The 26,412-nt window shown below is 36.5% G+C and overlaps 1 protein-coding gene across 6 annotated transcripts in view; it reads right to left on the reverse strand.

Moving 5' to 3' along the window:
* Window positions 1-26,412, reverse strand: part of LOC150102597 (sulfotransferase 1B1-like) — a 213,354-nt gene that overhangs the window by 184,137 nt on the left and 2,805 nt on the right. For 2 of the 6 annotated variants that reach the window (XR_016548926.1, XM_090398998.1), the window contains exons 1-2: window positions 24,305-24,429; window positions 1,146-1,465 (exon numbers count right to left, since the gene is read on the reverse strand). Coding sequence is in view for 5 of the 6 variants with exons in the window: in XM_090398998.1 (XP_090255124.1) it covers window positions 1,146-1,465; window positions 24,305-24,348 (364 nt within the window). In the remaining variant the exon portion in view is untranslated. Of the gene's footprint in view, window positions 1-1,145; window positions 1,466-10,136; window positions 10,264-16,857; window positions 16,932-24,208; window positions 24,269-24,304; window positions 24,430-26,412 lie in introns of those variants that run through there. The other 4 variants (XM_090398999.1, XM_090399001.1, XM_090399002.1 and 1 more) reach the window with 4 other exon arrangements.

The raw sequence follows: 26,412 nt of genomic DNA on the forward strand, positions 1-26,412 counted from the left end.
TTATTATCAGAGACAACATGCTTCTGCCAGTTTGTGAATCATAAACTTTGTGTGCAAGGGACTGACTTACTGACTACTTCATGTTCTTCCCCTTTTTAAAAATAAAAAAAAATCAGCTAACGCCTTTTTATTCCCGTATATAGGGAATAGACGAGGCTGTTTTAGCCGCCCTATCCAACTTTTGGAGACTGAGTGGGCAGTTCAGTCTCCACTGGTACCCAATCAGAGATAGCTGGCCCAGGGCTATCACTAATTAAGCGGCACACAGTGAAGAGAGACGGCTCAACAAGTGCCGCCATCTCGTGGTCCCTAACCCCAACACTCGTATTTAATGTCTGAAATAATGTGGATTCTACGGTCGATTTTCTTGAGTTTACTAGACGAAAAACCCGAGTTTCCGGGAGAAAAATCCCGCCTGCCCGTGCCAGAGTTCGATTAACTCGGGAACCGGTCGAAAAACGGCTTAGAAAAATTTCTTCTAATCGCCGACTAGATTCGAAACCAAGAAGTCTTCCTTCGTGCTGTCAAGCGCCGTGGTATGCAAACGCCACATCCACCGAGCTATGCAGGCTCATTCTTTCCTTTTTTTCCTTCTGAAATTTTCTGTGCTTCTAGCCCTGTAAAGTATTCATTCTCGCATTCGTTTTTCTTCGACAACTTTCACCACCTGTTCTACATTTTCATTTTCAATCTCTAACTCTTTAACTAGCAGCACTAGGGTTAACAGCCTAGTCTTTAAGACAAGGAAGACTTGGGTGTTAATCCTAGTCCATTGGTTATCAGAAGTGTAGTGATTATCGGATTTAATGGGATATCCGTCGTAAGTACGAATAATCGTAAGTCGAGGAGAGGCCGCATATTGTTGTCTGAAATAGTGTGAGTTCTACTGTCGATTTTCTTCGGTTATAAAATGAAAAATTTGAGTTTCTGAGAGGTAATATCCTACTTGTCAAATCAGCAAACGCGGGAACCAGTCGAAAAAAAAATGGCTTAAGAAAAACTTCTTCTATGAGACCAAAATCGAACTTAGAACAGTTTCTTTAGCAACCGAGTGTTATGGATGCAAATGCAAGTCCAAGATAACTGTCAATAAAACTAATCCTATGTTAATCGTGTCATTTCATTTTAGAATAAAATAACATTACCTGACTTTGGATAGGTGATGATGAACACATCATCTTCACAAATTTCAAAACTTTCTAGGCCAAGTAGAGTCGTGGGATATACGAGATAACCCTGTAATAAAAATCCTCGGAAAAGCTGAGCTTGAGGAATTCCCCGAACATAAAGGGATTTTAATGGATCGTTGTCTAAATCCGGATCATCTTCTGCAAGGATAACAGCATCATTATTTAGATTTCCTCTTCTTCTGCGTCCTGTAATTAAAGCTCCTAAACGTGTGCCATAGAGAAATTTCAGAGACAACATGAGTACACCATGAAAGTCACTGCAGATTATTGTATCCCTGAAACCAAATCAACATTAAAATTGTTATTAGTCATCATGAAAGTTTAATCATCAAGAGAAAAAAATAATAATATCATGTTTGTTTTATGTACATTTTTTTCAGAAACCTTTGAAAATAATCCAAAAGCCAACTACTACAATTGCTCGTCAAAAAACATCTGCAGCCTTTATTTATTATTTTTTATAATGAAAATTTATCTTCAGTTCCCAAGTTTGTCAATCTTTTGGAACAGACAAGTTATTTTTTTTTCTATATGAGAAACTGAAGTTTTATCCCTCCCACAATAAAAAAATTGACTGCAAAACACTATTTTAGACAACAATAGGTGTATGGGGGGGGGCGTTTAAAATCTATTCTACGCTTCTTGATGCCATAAAATCATCAAATAGCTAGGAACTTGGCTTGAAAATGTAGGAGATCACATACATATATAACTAACAGAATTGTATACTGAGTGTTTAAGAAGAGATATAACCCCTAAAAGTTAGAATGCTCGAAAAATCATTATTCTATATAAGAAAGGTGATAAAACTGACATGAAATAATAAACCTATAACCCTTCTCATAGTCCTTCATGAGCTTACTTCAGCTAATGCCTTTTATTCCCTCATATGGAAGTAGGGAGGCCATTTTAGCCTATCTAACTTTTGGAAACTGAGAGGCAGCTCAATCTCCATTCGTAGTCAATCAGAGATAGCTGGCCCAACATTATCCTAATTTAATGTGGAATCCAATGAAGACAGCTAGCAAGTGCTGCCATCTCGAGATCTATAACCCTAACATAATAACATCTCAAACAATGGGGAGGGGGTTTTACGGTCGATTTTCTTCGGGTTTTTACAGGAAAAAACCTAGTTCTGGGAGAAAAAACCCGTTTGGCTGTGCCCAAAATTGACTACCTTGGAACTGATCGAAGAAAACTTAGAAAAAGTTCCTCTAGTCGGCGACCAGAATTAAACCTAAGTCTTTCTTCAGGCAGCTCAGCACTGAGTTACAGGCATCAGATCAGTGGCACACTCAGGATTCAATCTTGGAGGGGGCCGAGCACTCAAGATTCAATCTTGTGGGGTGGGAGAGTTGAGTAGACGATTTGAGAATATACTACGCATTGCATACGAGGTATGGCTGAGCATCTGCAGTGATCGCCAATACATGATATCCATGATCTCTGTCCCGACTCGGGCAAACGAAGTAGCGCTCAAGCACTACTTCGTTCGTCTTGCGTTCACAGCGGCCGTGATTCACCAAAGAGCCAGAGGGTATTCTTACCTTATGTGACCGCTAATTCATAAGTAGCATAGAAATAGAAGACACGACACAACCTAATTTTTTAAAAAATGAATTTTAATTAGAAAAAGATTTTCGGAAATTTTTCTAGTGTTTTTTTTTTCATTTTCCTTTTTTGGAGAAGCCAGGGCCCCTTGGCCCCCTCCTTGGGTGCGCCAATGCTTTAAATAATAATAATAACACCAAGAAGAAAATAATAACAATCTATGAAGTTTTGATCTGCGTTTTCCGTGCTGGCTCTTTAATGAATAAAATATAAAATCTTTCGTAATGTTAGTGTTTTCAGTTACAAATATGCAAGAAACAATTCTTTTGACTCCCAAATCATCTCAGTAAGTTCATATTCTGAATCGCTGAATGCAACAAAATCTTCGCAAATCCACTACTTTTCATATCCCCTATTTATTATTATTAATATTTTACATATATGTTACAGTCGGATAATGGAGCACTTATTTTAAGAAATGCTGGCCTCCACTTTCAAGATTTTTTTTATTAAGTTGGTACATCTGTCATAATCATCCATGTGAAATTGCAAGTCTATAAAACAAACTATTCTATCGAGTAGTTTGTTTTATACAGATGTCTGAAGCAAAAGTGTTGTCTGTATTATCCCTTGAAATGGATAAAATGGAGCATCGTGTTGTTACAAAATTCTTTGTAAAAGAAGGTTTAACGCCAAAAGAAATTCATTAGCAGATCATACGTTTATAGGCACTCTTCTCCTTCGTTTTAGACAATTAAGAAATGGGCTGCCGAGTTCAAACATGGCCGTAACAACCTTGAAGATGTAATAACAAAAAGCGTAATAACACCCCAAATCATTGATCAAGTGCACTATATGGTATTGGATGACCGGCTAGTCAAGGTGCATGAAATTTCTGAGATTATAAGCATTTCAACAGAACGTGAAGGATATATTTTGCATGAAGAATTGCATATGAAAAAGCTTTGCCTAAGATAGGTGCCGCGCTTGCTCACAGCAGATCAAAAAACGCACTCGCATGAAACCTCTGAACAGCATGGACCGTTTTAACAAGAATAAAACTGATTTTGTGCATCGATTTATTATTATGGATGAGACTTAGATTCACTCTTACAGACCAGAATCCAAACAGCATTCAAAACAGTGGACAGAAACTGGTTATTCAGCGCCAAAGAAGAGAAAATTGGTTCCATCAGCAGGAAAGGTCATGGCATTGGTTTATTAATTATCTTGAAAAGGATAAAACAAAAACAAGGGAATATTATTCCGATCTTTTAACCAGACTAGACAAAAAAATTAGTGAGAAAAGACCCGGTTTGCAGAAGAAAAAAAAATCACCTTTTATCAGGACAATGCGCCTGCCCTGAAAGGTGTTTTGGCAATGGGAAAATTAAGTGATTTGCACTGTGAATTTTTGGAACATCCATCCCAGATTAGGCTCCCTCTGACTTCTATCTCTTCCTAAATCTAAAACTCTTCCTCGCTGGTCAGCGTTTTTATTCGAATCAAGAGGTGATTGCAGCTGTAGAGGGGTATTTTGCAGATCTCACTGAGAACCACTACAGGTACGGGATAATGGCGCTGGAGCATTGTTGGAATAAATGTATTAGTCTTGAGGGAGATTATGTTGCAAAATAAAAACAATTTTGAAATTATAAATTTGTGTTTTCATTGTTAGGCCGAGAACATTTCAGACCACCCTCGTATAATGACACCTCGTATAAAGTCTGGAGTGGATAGTCTGAAAAGTTCTCATCTCATCCATAAATGCAACACTATCAGCAAGATTTTTTATTTTCTGAGTTCGTAAATCTGTCATAAGCATCGATGTGAAAAGGCAAGTCATTCTATCAAATAGTTATATATACAGGGTGTTCGGGATAAATTTGACAGTTTCGTAAGGAAAAAGAAAATCTTCTTTGTATCTATTAAATTTAATGAATTGACAAAAAAACATTACAGGCAGAGTTAATTACAATACTATCAACAAGATTTACTCAAAATAACCACCATTAGCATTGATCACAGCTTCAATTCTGCTTCCGAACCTCGAACAAGCTGATGCTACAGTCTCCCTGGGAAGGGCCGCAAAAACTGTTTTAATTTTATCCATTAACTGGGCTTTTGTATTACTGGAAGTGCGATTGGTGTCTTTTTCAACTGCGCCCCATACAAAATAATCCATGGGGTTAAGGTCTGGGGAGTTTGGAGGCCAAACATTTGGACTGGTGAAGTCGTAGAAATTTTCAGACAACCATTTTTGACTTTTCCCAGAGGTGTGGCAAGGGGCCGAATCCTGCTGCCATACATACGGCCTACCATTGGCTACCCTTGTTATCCAGGGCTTGACTACAGTTAGCAACTCCACGAACAAAGCCCGAATTCCAATGCCAGGGTTCTTCAACACCTGTTCCTGCAGATTTGCGAGGAATTCTGCTGTACGAACGCAATCAGATCGTCTGCTAGGGATCTTTCTTCTTGCTACATCCTCGTAGTCACCATTGCAAGTCTCTAGTTCATGCCTGATTGTTTTTACTGTATTCAGGGAGCATTGGGCAGCAGTCGTAATATCCTTATTTTGATGGCGGGCACGAATCATCATGATACAAGTTATTCTCTTCCATGATTCAGGTGGGTTCCAGCTATCCATCCTTTCTGACATCTTGTATATGAATGAAGAAGGGTCCAAACTTTTAAATGAAGAGAAGTGTGTGTTAATACATGTAACTTACGGAAAAATATAATTAATTATAAATATGTCAAATTTATCCCGAACACCCTGTATATATAGCTGTCAGAAGCCAAAGTGTTGTTTGTATCCCTTGAAACCCCTGTATCTTGAAAAGGAAAAAACAATAACCGGGTAATATTATTCCGATCTTTTAACCATACTAGACTAAAAACGTCGTGAGAAAAGACCTGGTTTCATAAGAAAAAAATCATCTTTCATCATAACAATGCACATGCCCACAAAGGTGTTTTGGCAATGGGAAAATTAAGGGATGTGCACTATGAATTATAAAGGAATTTATAATTTCAAAATTTATAATTTTGAAATTATAAATTCCTTTTTTCATTGTTAGGACGAGAACCATTCAGACTACCCAGTCTCCCTTAAAGCTAATACATTTATACCAGCGATGCTCCAGCGCCATTATCCCGTCTTTGTAATGGTTCTCAGTAATATCTAAAAATACCCCTCTACAGCTGCAATCACCTCTTCATTCGAAAGAAAGCGCTGACTAGCTAGGAAGATTTTTAGCTTTGGATAGAGACAGATGTCACAGGGAGCCAAATCTGGGGAATAGAAGGTGAATGTTCTAACAATTCATAGTGCAGATCCTTTAATGTTCCTATTGCCAAAACACCTTTGTGTGCTAGTGCATTGTCCTGATGAAATATGATTTTTTTCTTCTGAAAACTGGGTTCTTTTCTCATGAATTTTTTCGTCTAGTCTGTTGAAAGTTTATTTTTCACTTGGTTAGACTATAATAAATTTAGTTTAATACTTTATCCAAGTGTGAGCAAACAAAGTTTGTGCCTGAAAGTATCTTCAGGACTAGGGTAAGGTGGTATAACACCGGGAAACTCGTTGCAAAGGTGGAGCAAGCTAACATCACTCCTATTTCAGTATCTCCCATGATGCAAAACACATCTCCTTGCAGATATGTATAATGTTATGCATTAAGGGAAGGGTCACCACCCAGACTAATTTCGACCTTTATTGAGGTCTATTCTTTATTGAGCCTGGCTCCCACTGAAGAGACCTCAATAAAGGTCGAAACTAGTCTGAGTAGTGGCCCTTCCCTTAATGCATAACATTATACATATCTGCAAGGAGATGTGTTTTTCATCATGGGAGATACTGAGATAGGAGTGATGTTAGCTTGCTACACCTTTGCAACAAGTTTCCCGGTGTTGTACCACCTTACCCTAGTCCTGAAGATACTTTCAGGTGCAAACTTTGTTTGCTCACACTTGGATTAAGGATTAAACTAAATTTATTTCGTCTAGTCTGGTTAAAAGATCGGAATAATATTCCCCAGTTATTGTTTTCTCCTTTTCAAGATAATTAATAAAGAAAATGCCTTTAGCATCCCAAAACACTGATACCATGACCTTATCTTCTTTGGCACTGAGGAACCCGCTTCTGTCCACTGTTTTGACTGCTGTTTGGATTCTGTGGTGTACTGGTGAATGCAAGTCTCTCATCCATAGTAATAATAATAATAATAAAAGGTTGAAACCGGTCTGGGTAGTGACCTCTCCTCATAATGTAAAGCAATATTACATCTCCTAGGAGCTGTGTTTTTACATTATGTGAAAATATCAAAGATTGTGAGGGAACTTGCTCCACCTTTGCTTCGAGTTACCTTGGTGTTGTACTACCAGGTGGTCACTTACGCTTGGATTCGCCGATAGTTCTTCAACATGAAACTCTTAGATCGTAGTTTTCGATCTTAGAGTTTCGCATACTGGCTGTAAAATAATAAGGGATTTTTTTATCCCCTTTATTTAACTTTTATTCTTGTTAAAACGCTCCAAGATTTTCATGCGAATGCATTTTTGATCTGCTGTGAGTAAAAGGACCCATCTTGGCACAGCTTTTTTCATTTGCAAATCTTCATGCCAAAAATATCTGATTATATCAAATTATAGGCATTTCAAAAGAACGTTTGAAATGCCTATAATCTCAGCAATATCACACACTTTGATTAACTGGTCATCCAATAACATACGTGCACTTGATCAATGATTTCTGGTGTTCTTACACTTTTTTTGAAGTTCTTCACGTGGATCATCTTCAAAGCTATTACGGCCTTGTTTGAACTAGGCATCCGATTTCTTAATTGTTGAAAACAAAGGAGTAGAGTGCCCATAAACTTTTATGAATTTCTTTTGGCGTTAAACCTTCTTTTACAAAGAATTTCATAACTGCACGATATTCAATTTTATCCATTTCAAATGATACAGACAACACCTCGACAGTGTTGCCATTTATGGTTGAGTGCGAGAACTTTTCAGACCACCCACGTATAAAAGTTCATAATGCATAGTGCCTCTTAATTTTTCCAATGGAATTAATTGTAGGATAACTTTGTATACTTTAAGTTATTCTACAATTAATGCTTTCCATATTTAAATGCTTTATGCTTTCCATATTTAAAATTAATATAATTTTAAATATGGAAAGCATAAAGGTCAAAGAATAATCGCTATGCTTCACGCGCGCCATTTATGTGAGAAGCATAAAGCACTTACACTTCGTAGCGAGATTAGATTATCATTTTCAAATATTAGAGTGAGACACAGTTAATTTGAATTTTGATACGATTTTTGAATATAGTCATATAATACGCACAGAAATCGGAAAAAGTAATCACTTGTAGGAAATTATTATTTTTCAGAACTGAACCAAAGGAAGACTGAAATAACTTGTTTTATTTACTTATTTATACACAAGTTCCAATACCCTTCGAGTATAATAAATCGTACAATCCAAGCTCTGGCAGAAAACAGGACATTCAGTCGATCGTCAACACTCTTTCCCATTGTAAACATGGGCAAAGAAGTAATTTTATAGAAAATTACTTGTCTACATCAGTCCTGTGTAGCTCAGTGGAAGTGGCACTTGCGTTGTCTGCGGTTGGTCGCTCGAAGTTTCACTTAATTTCGAGTCTAGTCCGACTGGAGGAACTTTTTCTAAGCCTTTCTTCGACTGGTTCCCGAGTTAGTCAATCACGGGCAAGTGGGTTTTTTTATCCTCAAGAAAACCGCCCGTAGTATAGTTCGCCCACCGATTAGAGGTCCCTCGACACTTCTGCGCATGTCAGAAAAAAGAGAATCCATTCCGATAATAGGATAATCAATCTGTCTTCTGGGGTGTGTTTGTTTATTATTACAGGTCGGAAAATTTAGTTTTTCTTTTACGAACATTGTAGTTTTTAAAGTGTAACTATTTTGCTTGTATAACAGTTGGAAAAATGTACGTAGAGTATTAACAAAATTAAAAAAGGTATAGCATAAAACAAAAATTTAACTAAGTTTATTTTTTAAGAAAGTTTTCTATAAAATAAAAATAATTATACAAAAAAACAGAAATTTTTTCAAATGAACTTAGATATTCTAAACTTACAGTTGAGAGAACTGAGACACTTTGATGTCCTAAACCGATTAATTATTTATGACTTGTTGTGACTCTTTCAACAAACCCATTCAAAAAAAGGTTAAAAAAAATACCATTATCAAATCCTTTTAATCTTCATAGTCATCTGAATCGATGTCCGAATCGCCATTTTCACTTAAACTGATCACCAAAGGTTCGCATAATTCTTCGATAATTCCGTCTCTGCCCCAATACATATTTTCCAATGAGGTGACATGAAAGCAATATTTTCCCCAGTTTTGAACTGTAATACTTTCAATCGCCTGTTCTGAAAGCTTAAAAAGTTTCGACATGTCAATATCTCCAGTTATGCTGCGATGGCGAATGAAACTTTTCACTTCTGCCCAAATATACTCAATAGCATTAATATCGCAATGATATGGTGGTAGCCTCAAAGCTAGAAATCCATGCTCTTTGAGCATCGTGTCGAATTTAAATAGTTTAGTTGTGGGCGAGTTTCTTTTGACCAAATTAAGCAATTCAATTTTTCGCATATCTGGGGAATGAGAAATGTTATTTGCAGAGAGCCAATCCATAAGAACTTGCTTCTTATTAGACCAATTTGGAACTTTGTTTAATCGAATAGAGTGATATGAAGCGTTATCAATTATAACAAATTGATTCCAAACCTTCCTAAAAATGCATTTTTAGGAAGGTTTGGAATCAGTTTTTCTTCTGCCCACTTTTCGGAGATCATAGAATTCATTTGCCTATGGTAACTGGTTTTGTATAGTAAGTTTGAATTCGGCAGAAAACCCATTTCTCCACACGCACACAAAATTATTATGCGTCGCGAGGCATTTCCGGTTTGTAGCACTCCACATTCTTCTTTAGACTGCCAACATTTTCCATAAGTTAAATTACTATCAATCCAAGTTTCATCTAGATACACAATCGGTCTTTTCTCCTCCCTGAAACATCTTATTGCTCTCAAATACTGCGTTCTAGATAAAACAATGTCACTTCGCTCCATGATAAGTTTCCTTTTATTCTGGGACTTTTTAAAACAAAATCCGATTTCATGAAGTATTTTCCTTAAAGTTTCTCTTTTCCAAGGAAAATTAATTTTTTCTTTAAGCACAGGAATCAATTTCGGAACAGTTGGCACTCGACCACATAAAATTCGTGAATAGTTCTTATAACGTCTACATCAAAATCATTCAAAGCTACGGTTTCGATAGTTTTCTTTACTCTGGCGCTTTTTTTAGGAGAATTAAATTTTGGCTTACCTTCACCTTTTGATTCACTACGAATTCTTTTAACAGTCGACCCCGATACGCCCGCAATTGCACTTGCACGTTTTATGACTTGAGAAAGGGGAACAAGGAGACGATTCTTTTTTCACAGAATGTCAGCACATTATTCAATATTCTTTTGCAAGAGCTACTGAAACGTTTAACAACAGAACTTGTTAACTGTACTGGATCCATCATACAAATTAATAATAAAAAATAATGCATAAAAACGACAACAAAAATCAAGCTAGTACTAGTACAGCGACAAGAAAACACGTGATTTCACATGTTGGCGACCAAATCGTACATTCTTCATTTCTTTCTTCCCTTCAGCATGAATCGACTATTCTTGGCAAAATGCCAAGGAGAGATCTACAAACGGTGGGCGAGCTATACCCACATTATTTCAGACAGCAACATATATTGTTAGGGTTAGGTACCAAGCGATTGCAGAACTTATTTCCAGCCTCTTCATCGGAGGCTGCTATAATTATGGATAGACGTGGGCCAGCTATTGCTGATTGGCTACCGGTGGAGATTGAACTGCCCACTCAGTCTCCAAACTCTAGATAGGGTTTAGAGGCCTCGCTTACTCCATATAAAGGAATAAAAGGTGTTAAAAAATATTTATTTTTTTTTTTAAATATAAATTTTTATATTTTTTATTTACTTGTTTATATCGGTGTCCTAAACGAGTCAGTTCACGCTTCATACACGTAAAACAGACGAAACTCAGAAAACAAAAACAGCAACTCCTGACAAATGACAACGTTCAATTGGATTGGTTGACACAATAACCAATCACAGCCCTGATTTCTGGGTGCTATTATCTCATCACTCACCCTGCCTCGCCTTCTGGGTGGTTTGAACTCACTAGAACGCTAAGAATTTGACACTCTGTGACATCTCTATGTCTGATCAAAGGTGTATGTATTTGTGATCGCACACCCGGACTATTATTGAATGGAGCATTCAAAACAAGGTATATACATATTGTGGTCTATAGAAGATTTATCTTTGTAAGAAATTCTTTCCCAAGTACTGCTATTTAGGATGCTGAACGTTCGCTAACATAAACTCACAAGTATTTACAAATTAGGCTTCAGTCTAGACTATTTTACAAATTACTATTACTATTATTACTAATAGAAATCTATGGTACAACATGATAAAATTTCATGCCGCCTGTGGCAACATGAAATTTTGTCATGTTGTACGATAACGTCGCCCGGTTAAACAAGGGCCCCCATTGTTTTCGCCAGGAACCAGGGCGAACAGCGAAAACTCAGCTACTGGAACAAATCTGAAAACACACCCCAACTCAACATCACCAGAGTTAAAGATCGGTACTATCACCATAATAAGCCTGAATGGCAAAGAAATGGAGCTAGCTGAGGAATTAGATAAGTACCAGATCGACATAATAGGGGTGACTGAAACAAAAATGACAAAAACTGGTGAGATCTTTCTGAGCAATAAATTCAAAATGTTATATTCAGCAATGATAATCAAGAAAAAGAAGGAGTAGCTATAGTATTCAACACAAAATACGAGGTTAATCTTCTTGAATGGCAGTCAGTCTCAAGTAGAGTAACGTTGGCAAATATGAGAATGGGGAACTGAACAATGAGACTTACTTGTGCCTATGGTCCCACAGAAGGTTTTAGTAAGGTAGAAGTGGAGGAATTTTTTCAGGCTTTAGAGAAAGCAACAGACACAACGAAAAAGGAAAATTTGGTCCTTCTTGAGGCTCTAACTAGCAGAGTAGGAAATGATTGTCAGACATACAAAAATATTTTGGGAAAATTTGGAGAAAAGAACAAAGATAATAATAATGGTAAATACCTGTTGGATTTCTGCTCAGGACATGGACTGGTTATTACACCAACATAAAAATGTACACACATTCACATGGAGAGAAGAGGCAAGGAATAAGAAACGTCTCATTGATTATGTTATTGTTGATAGTGATGTTTTCTCCCTGGTGCAGGACACCAGAGTGTACAGAGGATTTGAAATTGGAAGTGATCACTATTTAGTCTTGAATTTCATAATGAAAAGAATAACATGTAAGAAAGTTTTAAAGCGAATAAAAGTGGAGCAGCTCTCAGATGTGAACTGTAGACTAAAATACAGAAAGATTATTGAAGAAAAAATGAAAGAGTTTGAGAACAGGAAACAAACCCTGGAGATTCAGTGGCAAGCCTTGAAGAAAGCCCTGATTGATTCAGCTAGTGAGGCATGTGGTGAAGTTGTCTGCAAGGATAGAAAAATTAGAACTCCATGGTGGACACAGGAAGTTAACACGTTCATTGCCAATCACGCGATATCGCGCGATACGAGTTCTCACCAAACGGCCGATCACGTGTTATCGCGTGGACGTCGCTAACTAAATTCCTGTGTCCACCATGTGTCCACCAAATAAAAAAAAATTGGCTACCACACGAAATTCCAATTTTCAACTTGGCAATGAAAGTGTTAAAGAGGCAGTGAAGGAAAAGAAGAAAGCATATCAAAAGTTCCTGGCAAAAAAGTCAGCTTGTGCTCTTAGAGAATACAGAGACAAAATGCAAGAATGCTAAATACTGTGTAAAACTAGCTAAACAAAAGTCTGGGAAGACTTTGGCAAGAATATAGAAAATAAATATCAAGAAGGTGGCAAAATATTCTGGAGGTTGTTGAAGAAGCTTAGGAATGGAGGAAAGAGTGTTGTAAAAGGAGTTAGAGATGGTAAAGATGACATGAAAACGGAAGAAAAAGATATCCTTGAAGTATGGAGTAATGACTTTGAAAAACTGCTATATGAAACAAGCAGTGATGACAGCACAGTGGTAAAAAACACTGACCAGGCATGCAGTCAGGAATTCATATTCATACTTGAAGTAGAAAAAGCCATCAAAGGCTTAAAATGTGGAAAGGCAGCAGGAGTAGATGATATTCGACCAAAAAAGCTGAAGTATAGTGGTATAAAAGTCTTACAGTGGCTGCACTGCATAGTTCAGAAAGCCTGGACAGAGAGACAAATTCCCGATGATTGGAGTAGAGCTCTGATAATAGTCATATATAAAAAGGGAAATAAAACTGAATATGAGAATTATAGAGGTATTTCCCTACTGAGTGTTCCTGGCAAGATCTATGCATGTATACTTGAGAAACGATTGAGAAGAATTGTGGAAGAAAAGCTGGGTGAAGAACAAGCTGGATTCAGGCCAAATAGAGGCTGTCAGGATCAGATTTTCACTTTACGACAAATAGCGAGAAAGCATGGGAATATAACAAAGAACTGTATTTAAGTTTTGTCGATTTGGAAAAGGCATATGACAAGGTGCCAAGAGAGAAGCTATTCAATACGCTGCAGTTATATGGTGTCAATGGGGCATTATATCAAGCAATACTTAGTGTTTATTTGAGTTGCAAGTCAGGAGTGTTAGAATTGAAGGAAGCACAGGAAGATGGTTTAATGTTAAATCTGGTGTGAGACAAGGATGTACATTATCCCCTCTGTTATTCATTATCTACATGGATCACATTATGAAGGAAAGTGGTATTAAACATGATATCAAAATTGGAGATGTTAATGCTAGCTTTTTGCTTTATGCAGTTGATGTTATACTTCTAAATAAATCCGCTACAAGTCTACAAGATTCTCTGACTAAATTGAATAACTGTTGTAACAGATATGGTATGAAGGTCAGCAATAAAAAGACAATGAAAATAGGCAGAATCATTGAAAATGTCAGCTGTGTTGTGAATGGAGAACCTGTGGAACAAGTAAAACATTTCAGCGACTTAGGAACGATTTTTAATGAAGATGGTTAATTAAATATAGAAATAGACAACAGAATCAGCAAAGCTGGTATAATGGGAAGTCAATTGAATAAATTCATATGGAATAAGAGAGAAATTAGTCGTAATACTAAATTAGCTGTATACAAGACGGTATTCAAACCAATTTTAACTTAACTTATGGATCTGAGAGTTGGGTCAGAGGTAAAAACACTTGACCAAAGACTAGAGACCGCAGATATGAGAGTCCTGAGAAAGATTATAGGCGTGAACAGATGGCATCAATGGCAATATCATATTAAAAACGAAGATATTAGGAAAGAACTTGACATTGTCAGCATCCAGGAATGCGTTAGCAGAACTAATCTCAGGTGGTATGGTCACTTAAACAGAATGGGCGAAGAAAGATTAGCAAAACAAGTGTTCTCTGCCAGGTTGGCAGCAAAATGACCCAGAGGAAGACTAAGATATAGGTGGATTGATACGGTACAAAATGCCTTGGATGATAGAAATATAAGATCTGATAATGTTGGAGTCTTGACAAGTAACAGATTGATTTGGAAGAAAATTGTAGATAGGAAGTTAGTAATGATGTAATTTTTTCATGTAGTGCTATCACATCCTGTACACCCTTTGAAGGTACATGGCAGGAATTTGATGATGATGATGATCTATTGCTATATGACAATAAATTGGGACGGTACATAACTCCACTATGCGCAACTGACTGTCTCCTCTACTTAATCCTCAAATCACACATACTATTCTCCTAAACACACAACGTCATCTGGTGTCCACCACCAACAGTATTTTGGTCCGTAAATTGCGTGTATTCTCTTGGCTGATTTGTCTGTATGTGGAATGAAAAACCAGAGTTTCGAGAGGTAATTCCCTGCTACTTCCATATGCTATCGGATAACTAACCATTAACCAAAAATCCATATAAAGATTCCCCTTGACACGACCAGAATCGAACCTAGGTGTTTTACAATCGAAGGACGCATTCTCCCACTGTTCTTCTAACCGCGCTATGGAAGTACTTCGAATTATGTGGAATGGATCTCAAAAATCTGGGATATCGTCGACAGTTAAACACTACATAAGCAATGAAAACGCCGGTCACTGTCACCGAACACGGCCAGTGCTTTCATTAATAATGTGGTAGTATTTATATTTTAAATGAGTAAACTGATACTGTCTACAAACTAGTAATTTTAAAATATTATATATCTCAACCATGCTTTGAGCTGCGTTAAGTAAATTTACCAATCGTGACGCCTGTACTTTATTAACAGCTTTGCTTACTCAAGGGATGCTCAGTTGTTGTTCTGCTTCTTATTCGGAATTTATGGTTCATATAATTTAATATGGTGATTAAATTATATGAACACCCCTAAAAAAAACTAATCTTATCTGAATAACTGAATGAAATACCATATTTCGCTGATACAAGTCAATTCAGTTTTCTCTGTCAGTTATGCGTATCCTAGTATCAGATTTAGGGATTTATTAGAATTATGTATTTAACGAAAATGCATAATTTTTGTTCTAACATAACGAAAATTTTGTATATACAAACTTAATAATAAAAATTGTAAAGTTAAAAATAATAATAATGGTGGGTAGTCCAGCAATGTACGCTCTACCACACTCGCTGAACACGATCGTAAGATAATATGTAAAAACACCATTCGTCGGCCGACAGTTGAAGGCGGAGTTCCGGGCATCGACCAGAAGAACACGAATCAGCACAAAAACATTCAGAACCGAGGCTCACAGCATTGGTTTCATGGTACAACCGTAATATGCAAGCTCCTTACCCGAACCAAGATACAGCATCGCTTCAGTAATGCAAAAACGTGTACAGTGAGACGTGGAAGCGGGGAAAGCTATATTGTGGAGCGATGAATCACGCTTCACCCTCTAACAGGTGTAGCGGATGCCCGGTTAATATCTCTTATCAGAGTGCGTAACCTCAACTATGAAATTTTGAGGGCGGGATGTGATAGTATGGTCCAGAAGTCTGTTGTGCCACAAACATTGAACTCCGAGATTCTGGCTAAAGCAATGCTTTATAGATTACTGTGAAAGTGGAAGAAACTGTGCTTTATAAGTTTAAAGTTAACTGTTTTTGCTTATGTGTCCTCATCAAATCCTATAATGTTGAAGAGAAAAAACATGAAATCTTCTGTGATAATTATATTATTGTCTTAACATCAGACATTCTTTATTGTCTGATGTTAAGTTTGTGGGCCATTTTCTCCTTAGAATATGTTTTATTTATAATGCAGATTTGTATATAACGCTTGTGAATCAACATTTTACACACGCTTTTCCACCCATGCAATATCTAAATTTACACTATTATTTGTTTGTAAATAAAGATTAATTTTCTTTGTCTCTCACTCTTAATTAATTAATTTTTATACTATAATCCCGGATTTGAATCTGTGATATTAATTGAGACGTTAATAAATAAACCACTCAGGTATACTTTTGTATATCACAATAAGAACAGAGGGAATAATAATAATAATGATAAATAAATAAAAAAACAGATTTATTTTAATTCATCTATTCGAATCTACAGCTTTATGTATTCCACTGGATGTATGAATGTTCATAAAAACTTATTTCCAGCTAAATGGTTAGAAATATCCATAAAGTAATAAAATAATAAATTAAGTAGAAGGTTTCATTTTCCTGTATCCCCCCACCACAATATTCATCAGAACATGAATTGGGCTAAAAACTATGTTCGGTCTTCACAGGAGAGTGCTCACACTGCTTTTAATATTGTGGCCCTTCGACTTGAGAGGAGCAGGTTGACATTAACAGGAGGAAAAAATAATAAAAAAGTCAGTATCATTAAAATTAACTACCTAAATAAAGCAAGTTAAGTGACTAAGTGAACTTAACAGTTACTTACTTCGAAAATATCTTTGTCGATATTTTTTATGAAATGTTGGAATATTTGGATATATCTAAAAATTCCAAATATAGATTATCATCCAGTGATTGAATTTCTGAAATGGTATTTCGCACTTTAATGCAACTGAAAGCGCTGGCAGGTGAAACAATACAGAAGGAACGCAAATCTCGTGAAATGAGATATGTATTTTTGTATTTATCATTCAGCTTATCAATCATCTGATGTATCAGTAAACTGCCAGTGTATGCGTAAACAGTATTTTGGGAGTAAACATGTCAGTAAACGCGCAACTCCAAAAATATCGCTTATATGAATATTTAACTAGAAGAGATAATGAACGGATTTCAGTCATTTTAGTCAGGTTGAAAGTGAGTTGTACTGGAAGGAATTTGACTAACTAATGTTAACCAAGAAGGAACTTGGCTAACAGATGACACAGTTACAGGGATAGAATGTGGTGAATTTATTACTTTCAGTGATGACAGAGTAGACAGGACATGGGTGGAGTACTGCTGGTGATAGCAGATGGATTGCAGCCAACAAAAGTATGAGTCAGCTGGGCAGATGGCAGTTCTATTGGATCAGTATGGTGTGAGATTGAGGCCAATAGGACATAATGTAAGATTGGTAGCTGCTATAGACCAAGGGGATGCCACAAATGATACAGAAGAAATGCATCAGAAGATTGGTACAAGTGCAAGTCGAATAATTATTATAGGGGACTTCAACTTCTGAGACATAGATTGAAAGGAAGAAATATTACATGGCAGGAAGAAAATGGAATTTATACACTTACCGAGAAATAATTACTTGAAGAATGTGACGGGGGACTTGGAGTTCGAGAGTAGGATCAGAAGACCTGTCCATAACTAAGATGGAAACGTTGCCATCAATTGGGGAAAGTGATCCTATGATCTTGACTTGGGAGGAAATAACACATGATGAAATTCCAGTTAAGAAGGTGTATGTATGGAACTACAAGGTAGTTGATAATGATACACTTAGCAAGTCGCTTGAAGCAGTATAAAAGCATAAAGATCTGCAAGGGAAAGATGTTCACAGTGCATGGGGGATAATCAATGGATATCTGGAGGAGGCAATATCGCCAGTGTATACCCAAGATCAGGAGGGTGAATCAGGTAGGAGTTTAGTAAGTAATATCGCTAACTTACGATGTTACTTGTACTAATGAACAGTACAAGGAACAGGCAAGAAAGGTGACCAGCATAATAAGGAAGGCAAAATCAGATAATGAGAAGAAGTTTGCTGATCAGGCAAAAGGAAATCCCAAAGAGTTTTCTCATTATTTGTCAAGCTGGGGTAAGAATGATCATGGAGGGATAACTATAATGAATGCAGATAATACAGATATAACAGAGGCAGACGGAATTGTTGAGCTAATGAGTGACCATTTTGCAAGGGTATATTATCCAAGTGAAGTTATCCAAGTATTTTCCAAGTGAAGATATTCTTATGGCAGAGGTGACAGGGACTGATGCGAGAATGGAGGTTGGTGAATTGGAAGTACTTTGGATATTGCAGAATCTGAATGCAAATACTGTTATGGGAATCGATGGGATACCGGCTCGCGTTTTAACAGAATGTGGATGAACGTTGGCTAAGCTGTTTAATATAAGTCTCAGCTCTGGCAAAATCCCAAGAGAGTGGAAATATTACAAAATAATTTCTTTTCCTAAAGGAGGATCTAAGTCTGTGAAAAATACATAATCAGTATCTCAGGAGTAGGGTAAAAGTACTGGAAAAGTTAGTCAAAAAGAGAATTCAGAATGGATGGAAAAGAATGTGATACTGTATGAGGGGCAGCACGGCTTTGTTAAGGTTTGGTCCTGCCTTGGTGATCTACTAACTTTTATAAGAGAATGACAGCTTAGTTGGATAAAGGGAATGGCTACACAATGATACTGCTGGATTTTTCAAAGGCGTTTGAGAGGATACCACATGGAACTCTGTTACACAAACTGCAACAAATGGGGATGTATATAAAACTGGTGATATTTATAAAAGGACGAACTGATAGACAGATAGCAAAAAATGTAGTATATGAATCCAGGAGAAGGCAGGTGATAAGCTATGTGCCATAGAGCTCTGTGTTTGGACCACTGCTGTTTAATTTGTGCATAAATAATATAGGAAATAATTTGAAAGAAGATATTTGATGTTTGCTGATGATGCAAAGATGGGTAGGGTAATAGTAAATAAGACTGATGCAGAGAGTTTGCATGCTGATTTAAATAGGCTGACAGAATGGGCAAAAAAATAATGGATGTTAATTCAATGTGGAAAAGTGTAAAGTTTTGTATATTGAGATATAAGTTGTTTACCACATTGAGGGAACTGTACTCTGGGAAATTAATGAAGCCCGGGGGGGGTATAGATAGAGAATGGAAGTTTAGAGGTCATATTGCTGAATTTGACAGGGTATTGCTCACAGGATTACTTCGTTATTGAAGAACACACAACAAGAAGAGATATGGGAGTTATCATTCTCTTTATAAAGCCTCTTTATACAACCACATCTCGATTACTGTGTTTAGGTCTAGTCACCCGAGTCCCTTGGGGATTAAGTGGTGGTGGAGAGGATACAGAGGCAAGTGACCAAGATGGTAAGTGGTCTTTGGAATGCTTCCTATAAAGATTGATTGAGGATTTGTGGATTACAAAAGTTGGTTGACAGGTAGAAATGGAGGATATGATAAAAACATTTATGTTACTTAAATGATTTTATAGGACTGATGCCGGGAAAATGTTTCAGCACTTGGCTAGAAGGGGGGGGGATAGGAGGTTATCCCTGGAAGTTGGGTAAGAGTGTGGTTAACAAGAGCGTGAAGACTATATTTTTTTTTTTTTTTGTGAGTGGAGTCGGTTGCCTAAGTCAGTTGTGAATGCCTTGTTTGTTAATGTTTTCAAGGAGAAGTACAATAGATAGATAGACGGTGAGTGAGTTCAAGGGAAGGTATGATAGATACTGTGAGAATGTCGTATAGTTGTGTGGATATGATGTTTAGGGCCTCCCTCGATGAGTCTAAGGACTCCCTGGAGTTGCCCGTAATAATAATAATAATAATATTGTGTTGATAGTTCGAGCCTCCCACGATGAGTCTTAGGACTCCATGGTGGTGCCCATGCAATAATAATATTAATTTTATTTAAAAACCATCATCTTTATTATCATCTTGCATACATTGCATGTTTTATATACAACTAAAATATTATTTGTTTTTCGAAGTCGGTAAGTACAGTCTGTCAGTTTTTTTATTTATTTTTTTCAGTTGATGATGTCATCAAATCTACTTTTCATCAGTAAGAGTTAAAGTTCGTAATAATAATAATGAGTCATACGGAGCTCAGGTCTTCAAGAAAGCAAGTAAGGACGTTGTGGAATAAGTTGAACAAGAAGAAATCATTTGGAATCATCTGTTCATCATCAACAGATGTCTTTACACTTTTTATCTGCGAAAGGTAATGAGATGTTCGATTTATTTTTATTGCTTCCTCTCTGAAAACAAGTTTCAACATCTTGATTCTCTACCGCGAATGAATTCAGGAAATAAGAAAATATAAATAAGGAAACAATGAAATATTGCTGTATAATTTATTTTATTTTTTCATTTAACATTTGCATTCAGAGGTGTGTTCCTTAAATACCGTATTCAATATCTACTTCGATGCTTTTCCCGAAGGAGATCAGAAAATCATGAACATTCTATTTAATATGTTTTTAAGAAGCGAATTCTGTTACTCTTATTTCAATGCTTTCTATAACAGCCAATATCACATTCCTCATTCTATATATAAGCCTTTGATTATGTCCTCTTAGAGTTAAAACGACTAAAGTTATGAACAACCACTTTCCTGGGTATACTCTTTTATTTCTAAGTATGATTCTCAGTTGTATTTGACACTGAGCTGTCTTAAATTAGCTTAAATCTTAAATATATGATTTGTGTTGAGTTGTATCTCACTGAGTTTTTTCCTGCGCTACTCATGATGAATATCTGATATTTCTCTCAACACTCAGAATAATGTGAGGGTATCTCTAGCTCCTTTTCGTCTTCTGTCTTCTTGTATCCGTCAATAGCCTTACTCTCCAATTGAGTGCATAGCTGGGGTACCATTCAACAGTTTTTCTTACGTTTCAGATGTCAAACATAATATGTTTGTATCAATTACAAACGATATTCTAAATCCCCTTTCGGCGTGCACTCTTATAGGAATTCCGGGTTTCTTTCTGATATCTGAAGGGCACAGGTTGCCAGGTCAGTTGAATCTTTAATCAAAAATGAATTTAAAAAATTCTTCGGAGATAGTTTTCTATCGAATAACGTGATATCACTCATTGCTAGCCTGATTGGCTGAGTGGTTAGCGTATTTGTTATCCAGTCAATAGGCTGTAGATGTGAGTTCAACTGATCATGGATGTTTGTGAAAATGCCTTTTAGGTATTAGATGAATTTCATTGCCAATGACACCACAAACTTACTTATTGAAGGCCTGAAGTGGCTGGGAAAAAAAATCTGTCTTTGGTCTTTAGTGCAGGGTTTCCGGTTATATACTCCATAGCCAATCCACGTACTGCTGCACAGGCATTCAATCTTTCGTAGTAAACACACATACCTAGTCGATTCACGTTAAAGGTTCTTTTTTTTATGTAATCGCATACAAGAGCAGTTGTTGACCTAGCGTGGATTTGTACCGTGGATGGATGGAAAGTTGAGGAGAAAGATGAAATTTTTCCTCGTTGGTTCTTCAGAAATGTGCTATTTAGGAGATGCCAAAATGGAAGCTATTTCAAGAGACAATAGTAGAAAGAATAAATGAAAGTACGAATAATTTGTTTGAGAGTCTAAAGCTGGCTGCAAGTGAACATTGAATAGCATGTGTTTAAACAATTTTCAATATACCATATTTCTATAGTCATTGATGAACAGTTACTATAGAAATATTTGTATAAAATGCAAGCAGCAGATACTAAACGCGTGTGTGAAAGAAAGAAGACAGTGGAGTGAATTAATAAGATAGGTTCCTTAATTAAATAAATTGCTTTAATTTGTATTGAATAATGTATTTTTAGGGAACTCTTGTGTCAATGCTGGACTGATATGCAATTGGTTTACAGTTAAAAGTTCATCTCTAAAGTAATCTTTGTATTGAATGATGCATTTTTAGGAAACTCTTAAAGGACCCTCCCTAAATGTGAGAACATTATTCAGTGCTTGGACGTATATGCAATTGGTTTGCAATTAATAGTTCAGTTGTAAAGTAAATCGCCTCCTCATCATCACAGTCCAGCTGTAATGAGGAGGCGACTTATACAGTAATGTGTTTGTACCAAGAAAGAGTGGATTACACAGCTGAGGATATTATCAAAACTAAGATTGGAGGGAAAGGGATTAGTATGATAGGTATTAAAATTTACAAAGTTCTCAGAAACCAATTAAAGCGTGGTACGAATACCAGAATTTACGATTGTAAGATTGAAGATGAAGATATTTTAGACGTTTTGGTGATTTGTGTAGTGTAAATGTTGTCAGATGAGAAAGAGAAGTTCAGTATACTGAAGTCAACTGGAGATATATTAAAGGAAGAAAGAAGGCGAAAGAACAAACTCATGTGGAGCTCTTGCAGTAGTTTCGAACTTTGAAGATAAAGATGCATCCATGACCAGAATAAATGTGCATCAAAAGAGAAAGTTGGCAACCAAGTTGCATAAATCAGAGAACAAACAATATGATGGGAGCATATTTAATAGATTCTTGTGCCAATATAATCGAATGCCTTAGAAATATCAAGTGCAAATCGCATGAGGTTCCAAAACCTTTGCATGGAATTTTCCCAAAATCTGCAGGTAGCGTAGAGGTTCAAATTGGAAGGTAATATGATGGTAATGATTTTCTACGATTCTTAGGAATAGGAGAGAATTAAAAAAAAAGCGACATTGAACAGGAGTCAACTTTGGAGCATTAATCTTCAGGACAATCGGAGAAATATCAAGTCCAGAAGACTTTTTTGGTTTTCAATCTAGAGACCATATACTTCTGATGTCATTATGAAATATCAAATGCAGCAATGAAAGAGATTTATATGAAATGGCATAGGAACATTTATTAAGGTCATCATGCCATAATTGAAAGAAAATTAAGAAGTCAGCAGATTTGCTTTTTCCATGGGCAACAATGTGAGAGAGCTACCCAGGAGCAAAAACGATGAAAGCAAGGTTGGCCCGAAGTTACAACCCAAAACTTAAACAAATGATAAGACTGCATGACTCTCCTTTGGACATATTGCACGTTTCTTGCTTTTAGCCTTCCAAAATCTATTTGAAATGGATTGAACTAGTTTGTAACATACAACCAGTTTGAATGTAGAAAAGAAAGTCGGAGATTTTGATGGAAGCCAGTGGACATACGCACTTGATTCCTTTCTTGTACAGCCTTGGCACCCTTTTTGGAGAGCCGAGACTTAGATAAGAAATGATAATGGGTTTTTTTACTTTTTTTTTTTCATACCAATAAGAATTGGTATGAAAGTGAAGCGTTCAGTGCAAATGTGTGGATCAGAAGATCGAAAACAATAATCGAAGGAAAAGAGGCAGAGAAATAATCCCACTTGGCATCTTTATAATGCTGGATATGAGAGATGTGTGAATGTTGCTTCTTGTTAGAAGAAATCAACACTAGATTGCGTGCTTAGCGGACAAACAACATACATCCACAATACTAAGATGGATCCTTAGAGAGGGAGTGTTCCTAGAATGGTTATGAGGTATTTTGGTAGGGAATTATATCAGGGAAGCAAATATACCAACAACACTACCTTCAGGTCAGTCAAGTAAAAAATTGAAAGCCATTTTGGTGTTGTGAACCGATCTGTAGAAAAACTTTGGCAATGGGGTGGTGGAGAAGGAACTACCGTGTCAGAAGAGCACCAGTGGCAGGATTTACCACGAACGAAATTTTTACAATATAAAAGGGTGCTTAGCTATGTTCAGTATATGCCAATAGTGCTAAAAGTCCAACTACGCCGTTGGTTATAAACGCTAAAATCTACAAGGGAGATGACTTTACTATTTGGTAAGTGGTACTGGAGAAAACAGTACGAGGGAGGGGGAGAAATCGAAACTTCTGATAAACACCTAGAACAAAAATGACATTAAAGCAACTGATATAACCACAAGAAAGAATGATGTAAAAATATAAGTGACCTTCATAACTCTGTTACTAGTATGCTCTTTCTTGTGGTTATATCAGTTGCTTTAATGTCATTTTAACTTACAACTTAACAGAACATGGAATATACAGAAATGGATTCGTTACTAAGCTATACATACATATGGAGAATTTCACCCCACTTCTCTGTAAATTGTAATCTCAGTAGAGTTCACCCACTCTTATTGTTATTATTATTACAAAGCACTTATTCGTACCCTCTCCTCTCCATGCACACCTCGTTGAGCAGCAGAAAGGTCATTCATCGTAAAGCGTTACATAATAGTTATTTCAGGATTCTTCCTAAAGTTACCAGAAATTCAGTCCAATATGTTATCTAGCCACCAGCTGCCTTCGAAAAGAAGAAATGATGGTTGTTGATCTTTCTATGATATCTGACGTAATTCTGAAAGTGTTATTGATATTGTATGCTCGAGAAATGTGGAAAAGTAAACAGAATTTTTTGCTCGAGTTTTTTTTTTTTACTTTATTTTTATATATATAAACTGGAAGCTTGATATCTATATAATGCACTGAATTTTAATTATAAATACCCTGCTGCAAAGGGAATGGGGGGGGGGGGGAACAGTTCATTATCTGATTCATACTCCCATGTGCCTCGGTACATTTGTACTGTGTTCTCTGTATCAGTGATAAACTTCAGTGCATGTTATCTGGAAAATCGTTTATTCGAGCGATCGGTTATTCGCAGAACATGCAGTAAATATTTCTTTTAGGAAGAACCAAATATTTTTGCATTTACTTTATGAAACAGAAAATACACACTAAAATTTAATGACAGACGAAAATAAAGCGACATTTAACAGCACGAAGTCCAAAGTACCACATGCTTCATGTACGCGATCAACACACCTGATTACAATTTCTTTAACACGTTCACTGCCACTCATTTATGACAATGCACTTAGGCCAATCAGAATAACTTTATCCCAATGCCTACACATCCATACGATTCGATCACCCAGGCATGACTGAGTTAGGCAGCATAGAAACACATATCTTACAATGCTTAAAAGCTGTAAATACACAAACACCGATTTCACGCTTTAAAGCGTCAGTGGCAGCGAACGATTTAAATGGGGAATTCTAGAAGCAGCCGGCGAGATTAAACATCTTCCAATAACTATCGATGATAAATTGACCTTTAATAAACATGTTTTGTGTGTGGCCGACAAAAGTGCGCAAGTAGTAAATCCAGTGAAATCGGCAAAGAGTAATTTGAGGATCAGATCAAAGATCGTTGATGACGTATGCTGAATTCACTTGGAAGAAGTACTAAACCGAAATTGAATGAACAAACCGAACGCCTTTATAGCCATATTCATATCTCTGAGAAGAATATCTTTTGAGATTGCTTGCTTTATTGCTGATTTAACACCGACTTGTTTGAAAACGTAAGAATTCGACCTTATATCGGAAATTTCTTAGTGTGGAAATGCCACCGCTCATCCAAAACTGTACGACCAGTTCATTACAGCGCTGGACTTTCCCAATTTTCTGAAAGTATGACTTAAGGAAAACGCTCAGTGCAACTAGGAATATTGCATCACATTGACGAGAGCAAAACAGAAAGAAGTATTAGATATTCTTTTTTACCCGATCTGGTACTACAAACTACTCGTATTATAGAAAATGTTGAAAAGATACAGACTGAATGTTAAATAATTTGGCAGAACAGCTTTCTGTAGTCCTAAGAAATCTCGTCTAATTCGTAAAACTCATTAACTCCCAACAAAAGATAGCAGAAATTTATAGGGAAAAAAGTTTGAGGACCACTCTAGAAGTGGTTACTGTAGCACACTTCGGAATGCAAATTTCTTTCGCGTCACACCTTGTGTTCTTAATGCTGAACTCTCGTGTAATTAATAAGTTTATAGTGTTTTTACAGTTTACACTACATTGACTATATTGAAATTCTATCACAATATATATTTTTATAGTAAGATATGAAAAAAATGAAAATTTTGAGAGAGAGCGAGAGAGAGAGATTTTAAATTTTATCATGTAAGTGCCTTGATTTCAATGCGAAATGGAAGCCTGCCTAGAGGTACAGAATTACAAATAAGTCTCGTTCTACACTCTGTTGTTGTTAGCCTTCTTTGCATCGGGTTCCTTTACGGTTATATCGGAGAAGGAAACTTTTCTTTGGTAACCAAATACTTATCTTTTGTGCAAAAACGAACGGTAATAAAATTAATAAAAAATCAAGGTAATAACTAAACTTAACAGTGGAGTTGTCCTAGTAACTACTTACTTAACTAAGCCCTAATGCACGCACACCATTTACCCGATTTACTCCAATATT

Source organism: Typopeltis vanoorti, chromosome 10 (assembly GCF_054136105.1).
Source record: "Typopeltis vanoorti isolate ZY-2024b chromosome 10, IOZ_Tvanoo_1.0, whole genome shotgun sequence".
Lineage (NCBI taxonomy): Eukaryota > Metazoa > Arthropoda > Arachnida > Uropygi > Thelyphonidae > Typopeltis > Typopeltis vanoorti.